The sequence below is a fragment of the Charadrius vociferus genome, unplaced genomic scaffold (genome assembly GCF_000708025.1).
Source record: "Charadrius vociferus isolate BGI_N301 unplaced genomic scaffold, ASM70802v2 scaffold858, whole genome shotgun sequence".
NCBI lineage: Eukaryota > Metazoa > Chordata > Aves > Charadriiformes > Charadriidae > Charadrius > Charadrius vociferus.
The window spans coordinates 2,239,572-2,259,812 of NW_009649724.1; the positions used below are offsets into that span (position 1 = coordinate 2,239,572).

Here is a 20,241-nt window from a genome sequence, read left to right on the forward strand (position 1 = left end):
AGAGCCTCAGTCATGGGTCTGGTTGGTTGGGCTTGGGTGACCCTTAGTGCCCCATGAGGGGCCTGGTCTGTTGCGCCCTGGTGCCCAGTGAAGGCTCCAGACAGGTTGGGCTTTGATGAGCCCGGTTAGTTAGGCCCTGGTGCTCAGTGAAGGAGCCTGGTTGGGTGGGCCCTGGTGAACCGTAGTGCCTGGTGAGGGTCCTGGACAGTTGAGCCCTGGTGTGCAGTGAAAGCCCTTGGTTGGTTGGGCCCAGTGCCTCATGAGGGGAGTGCTTGGTTGAGTGCTGGTGCCTAGTAAAGATGCTCCATTTGTTGGACTCTGGTGAGCCCTAGTGCCTGTTGAGGAGCTCAGTGGGTTGAGCCCTAGTTTCTGTTAAAGACACTGTTTGGTTGAGCCCTGACAAGGCCCAGTAATTGATGAGGAACGAGCTTGGTTGAGCCTTTGCAAACCCGCTTGTTCTGTGGTACCTGTTGAGGCAGCAACCAGCAGAGCCCCAGGGCTGCTCTCCTTGCCCGGCTCCACCATGCCAGGCCAGAGGCTGTCAAGGGGCCATCAGGTGCTGGTGGTACTGGTGGCCACACTGGGCTGGCTGCTGGCCCTACAGCTGCTGATTGATCTGCGGGCTCTGGGGCTGCTCTGTGGGGTGCTGGTGGCACTGGGTGGCTGGCTGGGCCCCCGTGCCCTCAGCCCATCTGGCCGGCGGCTGCGGCTGGAACGCTTTGTCAGCTCCCTGCAGCCTCTGCCTCACTGCCCAACGGCTGAGGGGAGGCTGGAGAGGGAGATCGCCAGCACCATCCGCAAAGTGGTGCGGGACTTTGTCGCTTCCTGGTACCGCACTGTCAGCAGTGAGCCAGCCTTTGAGGCTGAGGTGGAGAAGGCCATGATGGGCCTGGCCACTGAGCTGAGGCGGCGGATGGGGCGAGTGGACCGCCAAGTCCTGGCTCGCCGCCTTCTCCTCCTGTGCGGCCATCACTTGCAGAGCTACCTGCAGGCCTGTGAGGCCCTGAGGGGTGATCCGGAGGGTGGCCGAACCCTGTGGCAGGAGTACAGCCGGCTGGCTGGGCCGCACCCTGCCCTCCACAGCCCGGCGGCTGAGGTGGGCTATGCCAGGGCTGCTGTGGAGACGCTGCTACGGGCACTGGTGCCCTGGCCCCATCTGGAGACACGGACAGGACGCTTTGTGGTGGTGGAGCTGGTCGCCTGTAATGTGCTTCTGCCAGCCATCAGGAAGATGGCTGATCCTGACTGGATCAACCTGCTGCTCATTGGGGCATTCTCCAAGAAGCCCAAGGGTGAGGAGCCACCCCCTGCACCCCCAGTGCCTGATTTCTTGCCCTTCATGGTGCAGACGGATGCTGCCCCTGCTGGGCTGCCCCCCTCTCCGAGGGCCATGGAGGTGTCTGGGCGAGAGGCCGGGGCTGCAGGTGAGGAGGGAGAGGACCCTGCAAGTGGGCTGTGCCGCACAGAGGAGCCTTTTCTCCGCCCGCGAGCCCTGGGCTCCCTCTTCCCTTGCGAGGGTTTGGAGCTGGAGTCCCCTGCGCCTGATGCGGGCCAGGACACAGACCTGCTGGCACCGTCACCTGCAGGGGAGTTCCTCGATGAACCTCCCCAGGACATCGCCACTGTGCTAGAATATGGTGTGGGGGACCTGGAGGAGGGTATTGCCACCAGTTCTGATGCTGGCCCCCTTCCCACCTCTGCTTTTGCTCTGAGTTCCTGCCCTGATATCCAGATTGACCCAGCAATTGAGAAGGAAGGAGAAAGCCCAGCTGTCCTCAAGAAGTCTTCTTTGCAGAGGCCCTCCAGCTTGGGGAAAGATCTGGGGGCAGCAGAGGGCCCACCACAAAGCCCCCCAGACCCAGGCCAAACTCTGCCCCTGATCTCATCCTCCCCAACGGCTTCCGTCAGCACCTTCAGCTTTGAGCCGCTCAGCAGCCCCGATGGGCCAGTCGTCATCCAGAATCTGCGGATAACGGGGACCATCACTGCCCGAGAGCACAGTGGGACTGGCTTCCACCCCTACACCCTGTACACTGTCAAGGTAAAGGCTGCCCCGGCAGTCACCCCTTTTCCAGGATCCCTGCCCTGGCAGGGGAGCATGGGCTGCCGTTTGGAGATGAGCAATTGTACTGTGTATGGCTTTACAACAAATTTTATCTGGTAGTGGGGGGAATATTTGGCTCAGTGCCTTTTCTAGCAGTCGTTTGGGTGCAGGATAGGGCTCCCTACTCATGGCTGAGGGTTGCGTGGGGCTGGTTGAGTCTTTTGTATTCTGTTTTCAGCACTCCCTTTATCATGAGGAATTTGCATGCTGTGCAGCCCCTCAGGAAGGGTCGATCTGAGGAATTGCTGGATGGGACCTCTGTGGGCTTTGGGGACTGTGGGACCAACAGAAACTGCAGCATATCAGAGTGGTTTTGTGGTCTGTAAGGATTACTGATTGTTGTTTCCTCCTCAGTATGAGACAGCCCTGGAGGGTGAGAGCACGGGCAGCCTTCAGCAAATGGCTTACCACACTGTGAACCGCCGTTATCGGGAGTTCCTCAACCTCCAGACCAGACTGGAGGAGAAACCAGAGCTCCGCAAGTTCCTGAAAAGTCAGTGCGTGCATTAGCTTCCCGAGAAAATCCTTCTCCCTCTCACCCCAGTCGATGCTCCTCTGCTCTAAGGCTATCCTGTCCTGCCTGTCCAGCTCTGGTTGCCGGGCTGTTTGTAATGCCAATGTCCTTATTCTGTGCAGAGCTGGCTGGAGGAGAAGCTTATTTCTTTTGGCAATGAATTCCAGTGTTTCAAAGCATCCTTGTTGCTGTTCAGATCACAATACTTGGGTTTGTAGTTTTGCACCTTAGCAATGAATAGGAACACTGGTATCAGCAAGTATCTTGTTTGCATATAAGTAGAGTAATATGTGGTGAATGTAAGCTCTTTTGAAAAGAAAAAAATGTTTCTTCTAATGCTACTGATGTATGTAACTTCATTGAATTTAGCACGTTCCTACATAATTCTTTGGTTTTGACAGAGCTGAGGTTTTGATTGAAAAACTGCTTTGTTGAGAATTTCTGGGCCCTCTGAGTGACCTAGAGTCTTTGTGCTAAACTGGTTTTGTTGCTGCTTTGATGATACGGTATCAGCGGAATGCAAGTTCTGTATGCATTTAAGGTCTGATTCAGCCACGCTGGTTTGAGGGGCCTATTATCTTGGGCTGATGCTAGGCAGTGTGTAGTGGTAGTCTAAACCATGAGGGCATTAAGATTTTAAAATAACTGTTCCTGTTTTCTTGAGCTTGCTAATGGGTTTATTTCCTTTGTAGATATCAAAGGCCCCAAGAAACTGTTCCCTGATCTCCCATTTGGAAACATGGACAGCGATAAAGTGGAAGCCAGAAAAAGTCTCCTAGAATCTTTCTTGAAGGTGAGATGCTTGCATGCCTCTGTGAGCTAGAAATCAGTGATTGGGAGAGCTCTCTGCTGACAGACAATGGAGCCCATCAGATCTCTTCTACCTGTGCTTTACATGATCGAGCTGGGAAGCTGAGTCAAAGACCTAAAGCTACATCTTTCCTTGCAGCAATTGTGTGCGGTTCCTGAGATTGCAAACAGTGAGGAGGTGCAGGAGTTCCTCGCCCTGAACACTGATGCAAGGATTGCGTTTGTCAAGAAGCCCTTTGTTGTCTCCAGGATAGACAAGGTAGAGAAGTGGGAAACAGGTTATCTGAACCACTTAAACTGCATCGAGATATGCCTCTTGGGCTTCAATGTCTAGATATATATAGCTGCTGCAGCAGCAGCCAAAATACTCAAATGCTGTCTGTGTAGCTGGGCTCAGCTTGCCTGGAAAGCTAGGAAGAGTCATAGCCCATCTCAAAGAACCTGGGATTTTTAATAGAAAATAGAGTGCAAGTCTGAAAATTCTTAATGTGTATTCAAGGAATAGGAATATATTCAATAATTGATGGCACTGCTGGCTTTTGCAGATTGTTGTCAATGCCATTGTGGACACCCTGAAGACAGCATTCCCCAGGTCAGAGCCCCAGAGCCCCACGGAGGATCTTAGCGAGTCTGAAGTGGATGGGAAATCTCAGACAGACGGGAAGAAGGCTAACAAGTAAGGGCTTCTGCAGCTTCCCCTATGCTTTATGCAGAACATGGACTTCATATATAAACTGACTCCATTGTTGGGAAGTACTGACATGGCGCTTTGTGTTGCGGATAGTACATTGCTGTCGTACTCTACCTAAACTGCTGTGTCTTTCACTTGCTGAGTAATGGTATTTGAGTTCCTGTTTGGGTAAAGGATTTTCCAGGAACCCTCAGATTTTCTCAGAAGATAGGTGTCTTCCCAAGGAAGCTGTGAGGTGGTGGCATTTGCTGGCAAGGATGTTGATGCTTCTAGAAAACTGCTTTTTGAGCTTAAAGATGTGCATGGCCTATATACGTGGTGAGTCACTGCAAAATACAGCTATAATTTGTCTACCTGAAGGTTTGCTCCCTCTCCTGTGTTTTTAACACAGTGATATGTCACCTTGCCCAGCAATTGTTTGCATATTAATTAAGGAGTAGTATTTAAGGTAATTGCATGTATGTTGCTCACCAAGTGTTTATTTGGTGTTGCTGCTAGTGATGTGCCCCACTGTGTTCATCAGTGAGTCTTCCCTTACAGAAGGAGAGAAGGTCTCTGCACGAGTATGGCTTTTTTTCCATAAAAGTGGTGTTTTGGTAGAAAAAGCTGCTTTGGATGAAAAGACAAACCAAAAAAGTACAAGTTTGGAAGAGTCTTGGCTGAAAAGGACATTCCTTAATGATAAACAGGCTATTTTACAATTTGTCCCACAATCCCAAATGCCCTTTCATATCCTCCTTTCTGTGTGTACGTGTTTATAATTGGATTTCACAATCCTTCAGAGTATGTCTCATCTCAGAGGCTTTTCTGAACACTTTCCTGTGTACGCTGCTCAAGCCTTGCTGAACAGAAATCCCTACATCTGCATCTAAGCTTATATGTAGCATACCTGCCGAAGAAGGGGGGTGTGTATGTACGGAGTGGGTGTTGGAAAGCCTTGGTTAAGCCCATATGTAGTTGAGGAAAAGCGCTTTAATGCTTTTGTTCCATGGTTTTACTGCAGCCTCTCAATTACCTTGGTGGCAGATGCTTTTTTGAACCACTGTAGGTCTAATCAGACTTCTTAACTGGGACATGACGCTGGACAAAGGTAGCTGGTTCAGGTTCTTGGCTGAGGCTGGGAAACTCGTCGCTTACAGCTTGCAGAGAAAACCCTGACTGTGCCGTGTCTCTCCTCCTCAGGTCCAGGCTGAGGTTCTCATCCAGTAAAATTGCTCCAGTGCTGAGTGCGAGTGAAGCACATGACAGGATCGTGTACTCTGTCAGGGAGGGCACCGCTGTAAGTTCAGATCCCTCTTGCAGTCCTTACATGATCCTAATCACTTCCCTGCTTGGGCTTGGCATGATCCAGGTGCATGGGGGTTTTGGCTGCTGCAGCCTTGTTCCTGCATGCCAGGCCTTTGTAGAAAGGCAATAAGCAGCCCTAGTTGTGCTTTGGGCTACAGCAAGGTGGTGGGAGGCTGTCTGGGTAGTGATATCGTGTATCTGTTCAACTCTGGCTGTGTGCAGCTCACTGCTGTGGTACTAATACACCAGTGCTTTCGTAGGTCTCTGGCACCCTGTCGTTGGCTGCTATGGAGTCCTTCATCCAGAAGCAGGAGAAACTGCTGGAGGCAGTCCCCAGCAAAACTGCTGAAGGCGAGGGAGGCAGAGAAACTAAGGAAAGCTCCATGCAGCAGGATATGGACGGGCTGGACACATCGGAGCAGGGGGCACATGCGGACACAGACTCTGGTGAGCTCAGCCCCTCTGTTAGTGCTTCGCTGTATCTCCCTTGGTGCTGCAACAGCTCCAATATCTGCGGGGTCTTCAATATCAGGACCTAGTCTCCTGTGTGTTGGTTAAAGGGAAGGCAAACTGAGTTTTTCCAGTCCTGTTAGGTGATTGCTCTGGTCTTTATTGCTATTGGAAGCAAACTTGGTCTTAGCTCAATTGTGTCACTGTAGATCTTCACCTTGGTGTACGCGGTACAGTTACTGCAGAAATAAGTTTCTTAAGGACACGCTGCTTAAACTGCCAATGTTCTAAGATCAAGCTCTTAAAATCTGAATAATGGCCAAATTACAGTTTCTTTGTAATCTCAAGTTAGCCTTGATATATCTGTGCGCTATAAAAGGGGTTTTTGAGGTTCAGTTTGGATAGATTTGGAGGGTATAGCAAATATGTAATGCCAGTTCAAGGAATGATGTTCCCTTCCTGATCTATGATCCCTCCTCTGAAGCGCAGGCGTGCTACAGCTTCTCAGAGCAGTTACACGATTATCCTGAATGCAAGCAAAAATGTTCTCTAATCTTTTTCTTGGAAAAGTTGAGCTGTATCAGCTGGAACTTTCCAAAAATTTCACTCCAGTGGTTCAAGTTTGGCAAGCTCTAACTGAAAGCATGTGCTTGTGACAGGATGGGTCTGGTATTCTGAAACATAGCCTGTGCTACCAGCTTTGCCTATAATCTTTGAACACAGGCCCGCAGTTGTTTTTGGGGCTGCTGGGGAGCAGTACTGGAGTCGGAGGCCAGTGCTCTGCGCGAAGCACGAGAGATACAGGCAGGCCAAGTTAGCTGAACTCTTAAAGAAATTTTATGTAAATGATGTCAAATGCCTGCAGGTCTGTGATGCTTCAGAGCTGAGACAGGGCAGGCTGGTCTGGCAGGGTAAGGGGAATGAATGTCTGGGAAGCGGCTGGCTGTAAAGGCAACCAGTGTCCGTATCTGCTCACTCGGTGACTTCTCGGAAGAGGTTGGCCAGCAGCCTTCTGAGGAAGGGGACTTGGATGCTATGGGAATAAATAGAGCTTGCTGGTGATGCTTTTTGTATGGGGTTATGGTGAAGCTAAACAGCCTGCTCCAGTTTTTGCACAGCGAAGTCGAGTCTCAAAGGGCAAAGCAAGCGAGGGGTAACTTGTGCGTGGCCCAGAGCAAGAGGTGCCAAATGCACTCATGCCTTGTCTTTCCCAAGTGAAATGGCCTGGAGTTAATTCATTCAGCTCATATGCAGCGGGGAGGGGAAGAGGAGGGAAGGAGATGTGCTGAGGTCCATAATCCCTCTCCTGTTTATCTCCAGCAGTATTTCGTGTCTGAACAGTCTTGTTGGCTCTGTTGGCAGACCGTGGTTGAAAGATCAGGCATTGAGGAAGGTCAGAGCAGGGCAAGCTGCTGTCCAGGAGCTCACTCTGCCAAGAGAGCTGACGCAGTAGCCTCAGGTTGGTGCGCTGGCATAGGAGTGGTTGTCTCAGGCAGGTTTGTGGTACATTTATGAGCTTGTTCTGCATAACACCTATGATACTTTGGGGCCAAGCAGCATAAAAGTAATTCTGTAGCAAGTTTACGCTGTAGGCTTTGACATCCTCCTGAGGATCACAGAGAGGCGTTGCTGTCCCAGGTCTGTGTCACCAGGGATGCGTGGGCATGTGTGGGGATTTTTGTTTAAACTGATGCATCTGGTTTATCCACCCTGCGGGGCCTTGGCCCTGCCACACGATGGCAGCCTGCAGACACCGACAGGAGTCTTGCGCCTGGAAAACTGCACCTTGGAAGAAGGGAAAGTGTTGGTGAAGACCAGGAAAATAGTCCTCAGCAGTATACCTTTCTCCTGGGTACAGTCACTGCCTTCTTCCACACCTTTTTTGTGCACGCTGCTATCAGCATGCATGGACTGGAGTTTGGTAATCCCTCGGCTTAACTGAGAAGGAACTGAGAACTCGGAGCAGCCACAATCTGGTCTCGTGCACCCCTTGATAGGGGGGCTGGGGCTGCTAGGGTGAAAGTGGCTATGAGAGAGAGTGATGGGGGCAGGAGCCTGGGAGGGCAGGCTCTCCAGGCTGGCTGTGCCGCAGCAGGTCATCTCATGTGGCACAAGGCGCTAGGCTGGTGAGAAGAGCATTAGGCAGGCTGTTGAGGAACAGAATGAGTTTTGGATGATGCTTTCCACCAGGTTTGCTGAGGCACTGAATTGACTTCTTTGTCTGACCCTCCTCTTCTTCCTGGCAGACTCTGAGACGGCTTTGGCTGACTTGGCCCTGGACGTGCTTCGTCTGCTGCTGATGGATCACTGGAGCTGGCTGTGCACGGAGAACATCCAGAAGGTCTTCCACCTCCTCTTCGGGACTCTTATTCAAAGGTAAGGCCTAAGTGACCAACTTCACAGCTCTGTGAGGTGGCATTGCCTTTGGAGTTAGTCTCAAACGGAGCCCTTGTCTTGAGTGCAGATAAATGCTTTCTGTTGCATCAAAAGGTTCTGTAAAGAAGATATTGCATGTGTATACAGTAAACATCTTGTCAATTTGCACTAGGAGCTGTTTTCCCTGTGGTCTGCAATGTAACTCTAGCGGGCAGCATCCTGCCCTTTAACAACAGGGGAAAGGAAGGATTCAGCCCTGGGAATGGGAGGCTTCTTGCCTCAAGAAAGGGCAAGGGTGCCTAGCTTCTTCAATTGCCAGGGACAGACTTGCCTCTGCTGGCCTCCTGGTCTCTCCCTGTCCAGGGGCTCAGCTTGTTCTTTCTGTAAAAGGAGAATAAACAAGCACAGGGAACAGCGATTTGTCAAGTAACAGCTCAAAGTGTGGCTTCCCAGGGCCTTTGCTTTCACAGATGCACCCCTCTCTGATCTGCAGTGGCCCAGTAGTGCCTGTGCCTTGGGCAGTGACCTACAGATGTATTAGGGAAAGACTTCCTTTCCAGCTGGTATGTACTTGCCAAGCGTTTCTGAAGCCAGTGCATCTGCGCGGTAAGGCACCAGACCAAGACATACAAACAGAGAGCATTTCTGTTTTCTTGTGTAGGTCGGTGACTATCACTAGCTGAGGATGTGGTCCTTTGGAGTAAAAGGCGAGCCTTCCCGGAAGGACTTGCCTGATCCCTGGGGATGTTCAAGGCCAGGTTGGACGGGGCTTTGGGCAACCTGGTCTAGTGGAAGGTGTCCCTGCCTGTGGCAGGGGGGGGGGGATGAGATGATCTTTAAGGTCCCTTCCAACCCAAACCATTCTGTGTCTTCGGCTAGGGGGAGCCTTGGAGCACTGCTTTTCTCAATCCTATGCCCTTTCTTCTCTGACAGGCATTCAAAGCCAGTGTCAGAATGTGCAGGGCAGCACATGATAACTAAGCTGGTAATTTAAGCTGCCCTCAGCAGAGGTTGGTGAAGCGCTTTGAGGTCAGGGGCTGCTGGCCATCACTCCAGAGTCTGTTTCCTTGGGTGGGAGGAGGTGGGTGTTGCTCCCACTTCTCCAAAATGGATTCTGGTCTCTTGGGGAATGAGCTGATACCCAATCCTTGTGTGTAAGCACAGAGGTATGAGAGCTTGAATAGGCACGTCATCACCTCCTAATAAGCTGTGTCCCAGTCACCCGGGCAGCCTGCAGCACGAACACGTGGCATTGGTATTTTCCACTAGAGAAGCTGTCATACACACAGCACATGCCTTTCTCTGGAAGGTGGAGGAGCTCCATGAGTTGTGCTAGTGGAGCAGCGTGAGGGTGAATGTGTTTGTAGCTGCTCTGCTTCAATGGGTCTGGGTGAAGCCAACATGTGCTGCAGGCAAACCTTTGGCTGGAGATGATGTTGGAAATCCTGTGACTCCTTGGTGTCGTGATCAGGACAGGGTGCAAATACAACCTTTTGAGCTTGACCCTGTGTCCCTGGTTCTATACATGTCTGTGCAGAAATCCACACTGACTCTGCTGTTGTTCTTTGACAGTCAGGGGTCCACAGGTCTGGTGTGAAGGGGACAGGGGAAGGAGTTGCGTAGTGTGAACTGACCTGTTGCCAGGAGGATGGTGTTGCTCATGGACTGCTGCAGGGAACGTTTTTGTCCCCTGTTTCTGCTGCTGCCATTGCCAGCCCAACCCAGAATGTCGTGCTTGGGACAACACTTCAGTCTCCTGAACGGGAGGAGTGTTAGGCTGGAGGTTCTCCTGCCTTGAATCAAGGGTGGCAGGGTTTTAGTGATCCTGGAAGCCCATCTGGAGGGCTGAGGCTCAGCAGGTTACTGCAATGCGTGCAGCAACTGCCCTGAGAGCAGTCAGTGTCTGCTTGTTGTGACAGCTGTTACCTGGTTTGAGAGCAGAGTTCAGATAATGCCAGAGACGGACACCCCAGATGAGACTTGTAGTTACCTCTACAGTGGGGGAGAATTGGGAATCGGGGGGCTCCATGCTGGTTTGCCATTGCACCCTGTCCCTGAGCCATGCAGAATGGTGGCTGAGACTTGTATTCATTGCTGGCCTAGGTGGCCACTGCTATCCTGAGCAGATCAAGAATTCTTTAGCTTCAGACCTGCTGCCAGCTGCCTATCCAGGGACACAGTGTGGATTTGGTGGCATTTCTCTTCCATTTAAGTAATTGTAACTTGATCACTGCTTAGCCAGACCTGGCACAGCCCTGGCACTGGCATTCTGCCTGGCACTGGCTTTGGGTACCATTTACAGGTGGAAAAAATGCCAGAAGCTCTTCTGGGAGTGTGTGTTATTCAAGGCATCATTGCTCCCGCCTCTGAGAACAGGTGGACAAACATGGGGCAGCAGGTGGGCACATATCCTGCCTCTAACTGTTGCTGGTCACAAAGTATGACTAGGAATCTTTCTTCCACGAGATGAGGTCCTACTCTGTTCCTGTCAGTGGCTGGGTTTGGTGGTGGATGGTGGAAATGAGGTGCCCTAGCAGTGGTTTGCGTGTTAGGAAGGGGGTTGCTGCTGGATGCATACTCCTCTGCCATCTTCTATTTGATGAGGAGCGTGCTGCTCCTGCAGCCTCTTTGTAGCTGTCTTTGTGGGCTTTGCTACCGCTCTGCACCGAGTGCCTTCTGCCAGAGCAGAAGAATCAAACAAAAACACCAAGAACAAAGTTCAGCTTCTCTGGAGAGACAATCCCTCTCTTCTTTGGGGACCTTCTCCCTTGTGCTTGTGGTGCCCACAGCATCCTCTGCAGTGACATCAACTGATTGCTGTAACCACACTGTTGCTGATCATGGGACCTCCCTATCCTGCTCTGTTTGCTGTTCTCTGCATGGAGCATCCCATCACACTCTTCTCTCTCTCTCTGTAGCTGAAATAGTTGGAGCCAGGCACTATCCATCTCCCCTGACTGTCAGTGTAACAGTAACAGGGGAGAGGAAGGCTGTATGACCGAAAAAGGTATTGTTAAGTAAAAGGGAGGCTGCATGTGCAAGACTGCATCTGTGCGTCTCTCATACCATTATGTAACAGGCAGTGATCCTTTTTTGGAGCTGAAGGAGAGGCGGAGGGGCCAGGAGGCTCGCTGGGAGCGGGGACGACCCCGGAGCCGAAGATTGCTTCCAGCAGCCTCTCTGCACGCTGGGCCCGTGCCTGTAAACAAATGTGCTGCCCCGCTCTGGCTCTACACCCCCTCCTCTGTCCGGCCCTCATGTCCCTCCCACGGGCTGGAAACGCAGATCTCCTTTGGTGGGGAGGCTGCAACAGGGACCTGTTTGCAAAGGGGAGTAAATGGGGCTATTTTGGGCTCTGGGGGTGTTTGGTGGAAGAGCTAAAAAGCATTTGGAGTATCTGTGTGCTTTTTAGAGCACAGTGAGTCAAAGTGGTGTTAAAAATACATGGCGAGCATGCAGATCATGCCCTGGCTGTGACCCTGTGCCCTGCCCTCAGTCTGTCCCTGATGCTATGATGGTCACTAGGTCAGGGATCTGCCAGTGCCATGACGAGCTGGGGGCAACTGTGGAGGCAGCCACTGGGTGCCAGTTTGCCATGCCCTTCAGCTGCTGCTGAGGTTCTCCTAGGACCACCTCTGCTTCCCCTTCAGCAGGGGAGACCCGGCCGAGTGCCAGCATCCCAGGGTTGGACCTGGGAGGAGTTTAGATGCAGGTCCAGGTCTGTGTGCTTTTCCGAACTCCTTCCCATGCATCACAACAGAAAGCTGCGGCAGTGCAAACCGCCAGGCGGAGGGAAGGTGTCTCGGCACACCCCAGCTGTCTGCACGCTGTAACCTGAGTGGGGCTGGGGTGCACAGTCTGTGCCAGGGCTCGGAAGTGCCTGTGTATATATAAGGGAGTGTGTGGACCTACGCAGGCAGCTTTGATGGTGTCATGTTCCACCAAGCATGAGTTAAAATAAATGCAAAGCATCCCTGCCTTACCCAGGAGCACAGCACCTCCTGGCTTGCTGTTCGCTTTGGGTCACTCTGGTGCTCCTCTGGGCTTTGTCCCCTGTCCCATAGTTTCTCGGTGAAGTGGGTGGATTTGGGGGGGTGATGTTCCTTCCCAAAAGATGGAGAGCCAGGGATGGCTTGAGACTGATTAGAAATGACTGTCAGGCGTTAATGAGTGGTTTCTTGCAAGTTCTTCTAGCTCTGGTTCCCATTGCAAGGAGACCCAGGGTCTGGCTAGCTTTGACTTGTTCTCCTTGTGGAGTTTCTTCTCCTGAGCTGGTTTTCCCAAGGTTTCAGCCACTGCTGAAGTAGTATGGGGAAGGAAAGCCTATCTGAGCTCAGATCTACTCCTGAGTTGAGTCTTGGGCCGTGGTCTTGCAGGGAGACTGGCTCTTGGGTGCTGCGGTGAGGGACACTGAGCCCTGGGGTGGGAGCAGAGGAGAGAAGGGGCACTTGGGCAGTGCACAGGACAGATTTTAAATACGTACACTAAAATCGGGCTGAATGGTCCTAGGAAGGCTGTAGCAGCAAGGGATTATCTTTGATTTGAGGTACTGGATCTTGCCAAGTGTTGTTGGGGGTCAAGAGCTGGGCAAGGCCACAGAGACATGGTCATCTTTATCTGATCAGCAGTAGGTTTGGAGCATCTGAATTCTTGTTGCGGCCTAGATTTTTGGCGGAGGATTCAGTCTGTTAGGGTTTGAGTAAACAATATGGCTAGGTCTTGGTCTAAAGAGCAAACGCCTCGACACAAGCGGCCCTGCTCATCTCTGGAAAAAATGTGGGTGAGGTATGGTTACAGCACAAGGAGGAAGCCGATGCCATGGTCCGGGGTAGCCACAGGGAGGATGCAGTTGATGTGAACAGTGCTGCAGCCTGTGCAGGTGGCTGGAGCTTGCAGGGCTGTGGGTTATTTCAGAATTGGTCCTCTCCAATGCTGTCCTGCACACTTCAGTGCACCTTTGATAGGATGTGCAAGGCTGGGGGGAGCAGGGCATTTTTCCCTGGCCCCTGGAGTGGTCTCAGAGCTGGCTGCTACAGAGGTCACTCCCTGCAGAGGTAAAAAGCACCATCAGCAACGGGGCCTCTGGTCTCCAGGGTGACAGTTGCATTGCTGTGGCCTCCTCTGTCCTTCCCTGGCTCTCCATGCCATCAGGTTTCATGTCTCCCCTGTCCCTGTGTCATTGTGTGTGTTGATGGGTACAGCAATCTGGCTGGTGTCATTAACCATCCGGCCAGGGGCTCAGTCAGCATCAAGCCCTGCCGAGTGAGAACTTCTCAGACAGTTATCCACAGCCTGTGATTGACAAAGGTCCTTGGTTGTCAATTTAATGGGTCAGCAAAGGGTCCTTGCAGCCAAGCCTGGGGTCCTGGACATCTGTGCCAGTCCACAGGGTGCTGCAGCTCACTCTCATGGCATGTCTCGCTTCCCTCCTTTGGCAGGAATGTGGCATGGTGCCTGACCATTGCACAAGGTGGGTTCAGGCAGGCTGGGGGTTACCCTGGTGTGCAACCCCAGGCTGCCCTTGCCTTCTTGCCTTTTGGCTTCAGGGTCCTGTTGATGTCAGGCCAGGTGTCGTGGGCACTTGTGCAACTGCTGGTTGCAAGGAGCTCATAGCGTCAGGGAGTTGCTTGCTGTGTGGTTTTTTTTTTTCCTGGGTTTTCTCTTCTTTCGTCCTTGATCTCTGTGCCAACAGAACTGGCAAAAACAAAGACCCTTGGCAGCCTCCTTGATGCTCTTGACTTGAGAGTGCCACCGGCATGTAGTGTTGCCTGACCCTCTTAAATGTCCCTGAGTAAACCTGCCTGCTCAGGCAGCCAAGCACCTGCAGCCCCGGGCGTGCTGGGAACACACTGACCGTGGGCAAGCAATTCTGCCCAGCCCTGGCCCTCTGGAGTCCCATGGGGCCATGTCCCGCGGCAGAGATGGTGAGACAGACCTCATCTCGGTGCGGGGTTGCACCGGGGGTCAGCGCATAGCTGGGCTGTACACGTGTCACCCAGCGGAGGGGGTATCCTGGGGTAGGACGTGGCTGTGCATGGTCAGGCGTTCGCTGCAGAGGCTCAGTGTTTCCTCCTGTGTTATCTCTGAAAAAGACATTAAAGCCGAGGGCTGGCTTGTGTTCTGCAGGAGCCGGGAGAAGCTGTGAAGGTTTATGCTAAAGCTGTTCCCAGCGTGGCTGCTCCCACTTTCCTTTGGCTTCGTAACTGGCAGGTAGCTTACCGCTCTGGGCTTGGGCAGTGCCTCTGAGTTTCGCTGGCGGAAACGAGCTGACAATACTGCAGTATCAGTGCAGCTGGAGCAACTAAATCCATTCGCTGTTGCGGCTTGTTACCTGGGGGAGTTGATTTGGGCATGTTTAGTAAGGACCTCTGCAACCACGCATCGAGGGGCTGTGCTGGCAGGCTCAGGTACGTGGTAGCAAAGGTTCTGTCTCTCCCACGGTGGTGCAAGTGTGTAACCCAAACTAAAAGCGGGCATAGAGCCCCTATACAGGGGAACCAAACTTATGGCACCTTCCTCCTCGTCTCTGGACTTGGCTATTTGTATTGTAGCTGCAAGGAGCAGTAGAAATCGCAAGCCTGTGGTATGTCAGCAGAAGTGATCTTCAGGACTGTGTGGGTCTTCGTGTGTGTATGCAAAGTAAATAAAAATCAACTTGGAAACAGGCCCCGATTCAGTTGTCTCCAAGCACCTGGAAATTTTGGATCCGGCTTTGAATCTCTGTCCCAAACAATATTTTTTTCCCCTCTTCTAGAAGCAGCATTGTTCCAAAAACAGCCGCTAGAATGAAGCAAGCAGTCTGTGCTTTGATAACAATTGCAACATTATTTTAACTGCATCTCTCTCTCCTCTTCTTTTGGTTCTGTTTCAGCAATTAGATACATGCCAATGTTTTTTTTCCCAGATTTAAAAAAAAAAAAAACATTAAGGAACCCAACAACTTCCTATTTCAATTAGAAGAGACAAAGAAGAAAAGGACTGAGAGAAAATAATGCCTCCTTGTTGGTTTTAGTTTTCCCTGCCTTGTGAAGGGTTAATGGTTTTTATGTATTTTGATTCTGAAGTGGGCTAATGAAGCAATCTGCTCTGAGCAGGACCTGGCTGAGACAGCCTGGCCTCTCCCTGGAGCACTGCTGAGAGCTTAATTGGCTCAATAAATACTTGATGAAGATGTTATCGAAAACCCAGGATGCTTTGTTAAAAATCAAGGGGGTTTGGGGACAATTTTTTTTTTTAAACATGTAGCTTTCTCCCCCTTTTCTGAGCCCCACGACACTGCAGGGAGATCCAGCTTGAGAAAAGCAAAAAGCACAACAGCTCAGTTAATTCAAAAGGGGGGAGAAGATGTTGGAGTCAGAGCCCTTTTGTGTTTACATGACTTCTTTTTGCAGCAGGTGTGTTTTGGAGAAAGCAGTGCAAAGCTGGTGCCCCAGATCCCAGCATTCAGGTGTGGTTTCATGCCTACAGGCAACGGGGGATGATCTGTTCATCCCTCTCTCTGCCCCACAGTAAAAAGTCTTGCATACCCATTTCTCACAGGGCTTCTGCCAACTCGGTATCTCACTGCCTCTGTCAAGCAGGTAGAAAAATCCCACTGCCCTACGCTGGCAAGATTTTGGCATGGGTAAGTCTAATCAAGGCACATGGGATGCAAATGCTACCAGCGTGAACTCCTTGCAGCTCGATTTCTTGCTTCTTTCAGCGCTACTGTCCTCAGAGCTGTGCTTGGGAGGTGCGAGGCTGGCAAGACACTCTGTTCGAAGGGAAGGCACTCGGCCTTGCTGGTCAAACACTTCATTACCATGTGCTCAGGCAGGGGTACAGGACGTATTGTTCATAGCATATACAATTGTAAACTTTTTATAGGGCAGCAAGAGAGGAACATTTCCAGTAAGGCGAGAAGGATAGTTTACTTTTTACGTGTGTGTCTTTGGCCAGAAGTTTAAAAGGACTTGGGATGCTTCGTAGTCTTTGATTTATGGAGGACTTTTTTTTTTCCTTTTTTTTTTCCTGTTTCCTTCCTCTGCGAAGGATTTACCGATTGCCTGGACAAGTCGGGGTTTGCTTTGAAGGTGTTTGAGTTGAGGGTGCCAGCAGGCGGCTGCACGTGTTTCTGCTGGCGGCTGTGCGGAGAAGGTGAGGTGGATGTGGGCTCAAGTAGCAGGTGCTAAAAGCCCGTCCTGGGGGTGAAAGCTTTCCATTTGTGTTTTTCCATTTTTCTAACTGTGCCCGCTGCAGCTGTTTTACAAGCTTGACTGTAAAACATTTCTGAGCAAAGCCATTGAAATGCTGCTCTTTCTGAACCCTTCAGTTAAAGATATTCTTGTGGTTTGAGGCACAATTTGGGGAGGAATTTGGGGGACAAGTACTGTGAAGGGAGGGATGGTCTCATGATTTAAGTACCAGCCTTTCTTGATTTCATAGCAGTCAGATGCCTGAATGCCTTGTGCATTTCCAGATGTCGCCTTTTTCTTAAATCCTTTTCACTACCTTAGTCTCACGGGCCTTTTTTGAGCTTCTGGTTAGCCATGCTGTGTTAACTGACCTCAGGGAAATGGAGGCCTTGTTCTGGGGTGGAAAGCTGTAGATGTTGAGCTGGACTTGCTACTGTTATGCACAGCTCATGTATTTATAGAGCTATCTGTATTTATACAGCTCAAGTAGACCAGTAGAGGCTTTCTTGTCTTTGTCTTCTTCCTAATGTGGCCTCCCGTTTGTGTTTGTCTAAATCCTTAGAATCAATTTTGACAATTTTGGAGGAATCACAATTGTTGTTGCTTCAGATTTTAATTACAATCAGCACATTTAACTCAACCATTCCTCAGCTCAAATGGAGTGAACTTAACAGTTCTTATACCAACCTCAATAGCCTGAGAAAAGCAGAGATTTACCAGCTTGCAGAAGCTGTTTGTAAATTTGGAGAGTGTCATATCTTTTTGTCCATTCCTGGTCCATCTTTTTTTTCCAGACTAAGCAAATCCAACTTGTCCAACCTTTACTTGGAGCTGAGGTCTCTATCTGCAGGTGAACCCTCTGGGTAGTCCACTTAACTGAGTGCATCCAGCTCACAGCAACCAGGTAAAACCAAGGCCATACATCATGTTTTGCTTGTTCCTGACCCTTAGTCTGTCTTGACCATAGGCTGCTCCGTCTTAGCAGCCCTTGTGCCTTCTAGGTGCCAGAGGGCCAAGATATGTACCCCCCGGGCCTTGTTTCTCATTCCCAGGGCATTTCTGCCGTTCCTGTCTTAATGGGCCCCTTCAGCTGACCTTGGAGTTCCAGCTTAAGCCATGGCATTAACTCAGCTCTTTTTTAGCAGCTATTTCATTCCTCCATCAGCAGCTATTTCAAACAGAGGACCCTTACAGCATGGGCAAGTTATGCACCTCCAGACTACCATCCAGGACTTTTTAGCCTTTGCAGTCTGTCACTTTGCATTGGGCATTATCAAGGCATTTGAACATCTGAGCCCAGGAGGTCACTTTCTATCTATTTCTAATCTGAGCTGAAGTGTAAGGAGATGGTTCAGTGATGGTTTTGTTTTTCTTTTTTTCTTATTAAGGCTATTTCTTCATGAAATAGCAGAATGGAAATAGTAACTCATCAGCCATCCAAAAAAAACAAAGGTCTATTTGTGTTTCTTGCTGGATTTATTTCTACCTGGGAGAAGGCGGCGCGTGTGTGCTTTCTAAGTGGCACATGGATCTCAAATGCTTAGTCCTTTAATAGTACAAAAAATCATCTGTGATCTGCTGGCGAAGGTCAGCTTTGGACCAAGCACATCTTTGGAGTTCCTGTGTGAGAAGTGTGAGCTGTTAATCCTGGTGCGGCAAGTCTGTCTGGAAAGGTCAATTTGCCAGAGAAATCTGGGTTTCACGCAGGTAGGGTTTTTCGGTGAAGCCTCGTGTGACCCTCACTGAGTTGCAACTAGAGCTGTGCGAGCCGAGGAGTTCCTTAGCTCCTCACTGTTTAATGAACGCTGCTGGGGCATGCCCCTGTGTGCTGTGCAAATGCAGTGTGCATCCCCCAAAGTGGGTGTTGGTGGTGACTTTAACAGGTGCGGGTTGAGAGTAGGGAGGAAAAGGGATGTCACTCTGTTTTGATGTTTTTTTCCGAGTGTCTGAGAGCATCAGCCCCTCTCCCAGGGAGGATGCTGAGCCAGATGGACCGGTCTTGACAGTTCCTCTCATCCCAGTGCTTTTGGGTGGGTACCCACACTGACAGACTGGCAAAAGGGAACACAGAGCACAGTGACACTAGCGTTCCTTCCGTTTGCACCCAGCTTTGGTTTCGCTTTCTTCTTTCTTGTCCCCTTTCCTGTCTAGTTTCTTCTTTTCTTGTATGCTCTGTGCTTTTTGGTGCTTTTTTTCCCCCCTCTCCCAGCAGTGAGTATCCCGCTGTCTGAGCACAATGCGATGGTGCACGTTGGCCTCTTCTCAGGAGCTTCAATGGAGCTGTAGCAGGTGTCAGCGCAGGTGGGGCAAAACCGATGGAGCTGTTCTTAAATCCTGCCCTTTGCTTCCCGAAGTGGAAGGCACTGAGCTGCCAGACTAAGTTAAAAAAAAAAAAATTCCATCAACGGTGTTTTGCAACTGTGGGAATTAAGACCTGTAAGCACTTGCATAATCGCAATGCGTGCACATGCGATCAGATTTATCGGTGTTACTTCTAGGCTTCGTTGCCTAGTTCTGGTCATTTTATGGAAATAAATGATCTAGAAATGGTAGGTTGTTTTTACGGGGCCTTCCAGCATTCGTCAGTTCTCAGTCCACTCTTGAGCTGTCTGGAAATGTGTGCTGTCTTCTCGAAGTTCAGCTTTCGCTCTGCCCACTATTTGCTTGATTTGTTGCTATTTTAGGAACATTCCTAAGAAAAAAGAAAAGTTTGTCCTTTGCTTTCTGCAACCTTTTAAAGGACGGTAAGCGACTATTGCTGAGATAAATTTCAAGTCAATGTTCAATCTGATCTCCCCAGATGCAGAGTTGTACTGTTTGCAGCTCTGTCCCCAAGTCTCTGAGCTTCTGTTGCTTGTCAAATGTTTTCTCAATTAGGAAAGCAGGTTGTATAAGAAAACATGTTAATGAAAAACCATGTTAATGAAAGCTCTTGCCCCTAGAGGAGCCACAGTTTAACGCTTTAATTTGGTTGGGGATGGCTGGAGGGTTTAACATGATCCGGGGTGTTAAACTCTACTGATGGCTGAAGATAAAAACCCTTTTAAGCAATTGTACTTCAAACAAGGCGTTTTCCCAGGCAAGACTGTGCTGTGACATTTTGTCCTCTAAGACCAGTAGAAGCTACCCTTTGGATCTCTGGCCCTGTCTCATAGCAATAGCAGCACTCTGGGCCTCTGGTGAGGCTGAGTGTAGAGGCCATATCTCCCCATTTCCAGTGCTGTTACTGGGATCACCAGGAGCTTTGCCTGCGCTCCAGTAAGACCTTGCCCTGAGACATAACAGACCTTACAGCTGCACCAAGGCTTGTTTTCAGTTTTTTGAATGGTCTTGCTTGTGCAGCTGGCATTTCCTAGGTGTGCATCCTTAAAGACCTTCAGCTAGGCACCTTGTTTCGTGCTGAAGAAGGGAGCATCGTGGCGCATCCCTGGCCCTGATGATGGCTACCTGCTGTTCCTTTGCTCCTGGTTACCCTTAGGTGTTGCTATTCCAGACTCTCCGCTCGTGTTGTCCCAGTTGTGTGGGGAAAGACGCCCTTGGCCTGAATGCCTCGCCTGAGAAGAATGCAGACAGTCTGGCAGAGCGCAGGTTAAATAAAGTTTGCCTTGGCAGGGCCCATGCTCTTGGATGTACTATGAGCTGCCGGGGCGTAGTGGTGACGGAATTGCAAGCACGAACGCCGGCTGCCAAGAGGAACGGGTCTCCTGGCCCTATTTGCGGACTCCTCTCCTCTGGGACTCCTGAAGTACTGGCAAAATCGCAAGCCTTCTCCCTACCCCAACCCCGTGCTGACGCTCCCCTCTTTCCTCCAGAGCCTCCCGCTGACGAGGACAGC

General features: G+C 50.7%; 1 protein-coding gene across 1 annotated transcript in view; it reads left to right on the forward strand.

The window, feature by feature from the left end:
• The first annotated feature begins 523 nt into the window (after positions 1-523).
• SNX19 (sorting nexin 19) overlaps positions 524-20,241 on the forward strand; it is a 23,021-nt gene continuing 3,303 nt past the window's right edge. The window contains exons 1-8 of the mRNA XM_009890824.1: positions 524-2,041; positions 2,459-2,597; positions 3,311-3,411; positions 3,568-3,687; positions 3,974-4,104; positions 5,302-5,398; positions 5,667-5,853; positions 8,103-8,232. Of these exons, the coding sequence (XP_009889126.1) occupies positions 524-2,041; positions 2,459-2,597; positions 3,311-3,411; positions 3,568-3,687; positions 3,974-4,104; positions 5,302-5,398; positions 5,667-5,853; positions 8,103-8,232 (2,423 nt within the window). The remainder of the gene's footprint in view (positions 2,042-2,458; positions 2,598-3,310; positions 3,412-3,567; positions 3,688-3,973; positions 4,105-5,301; positions 5,399-5,666; positions 5,854-8,102; positions 8,233-20,241) is intronic.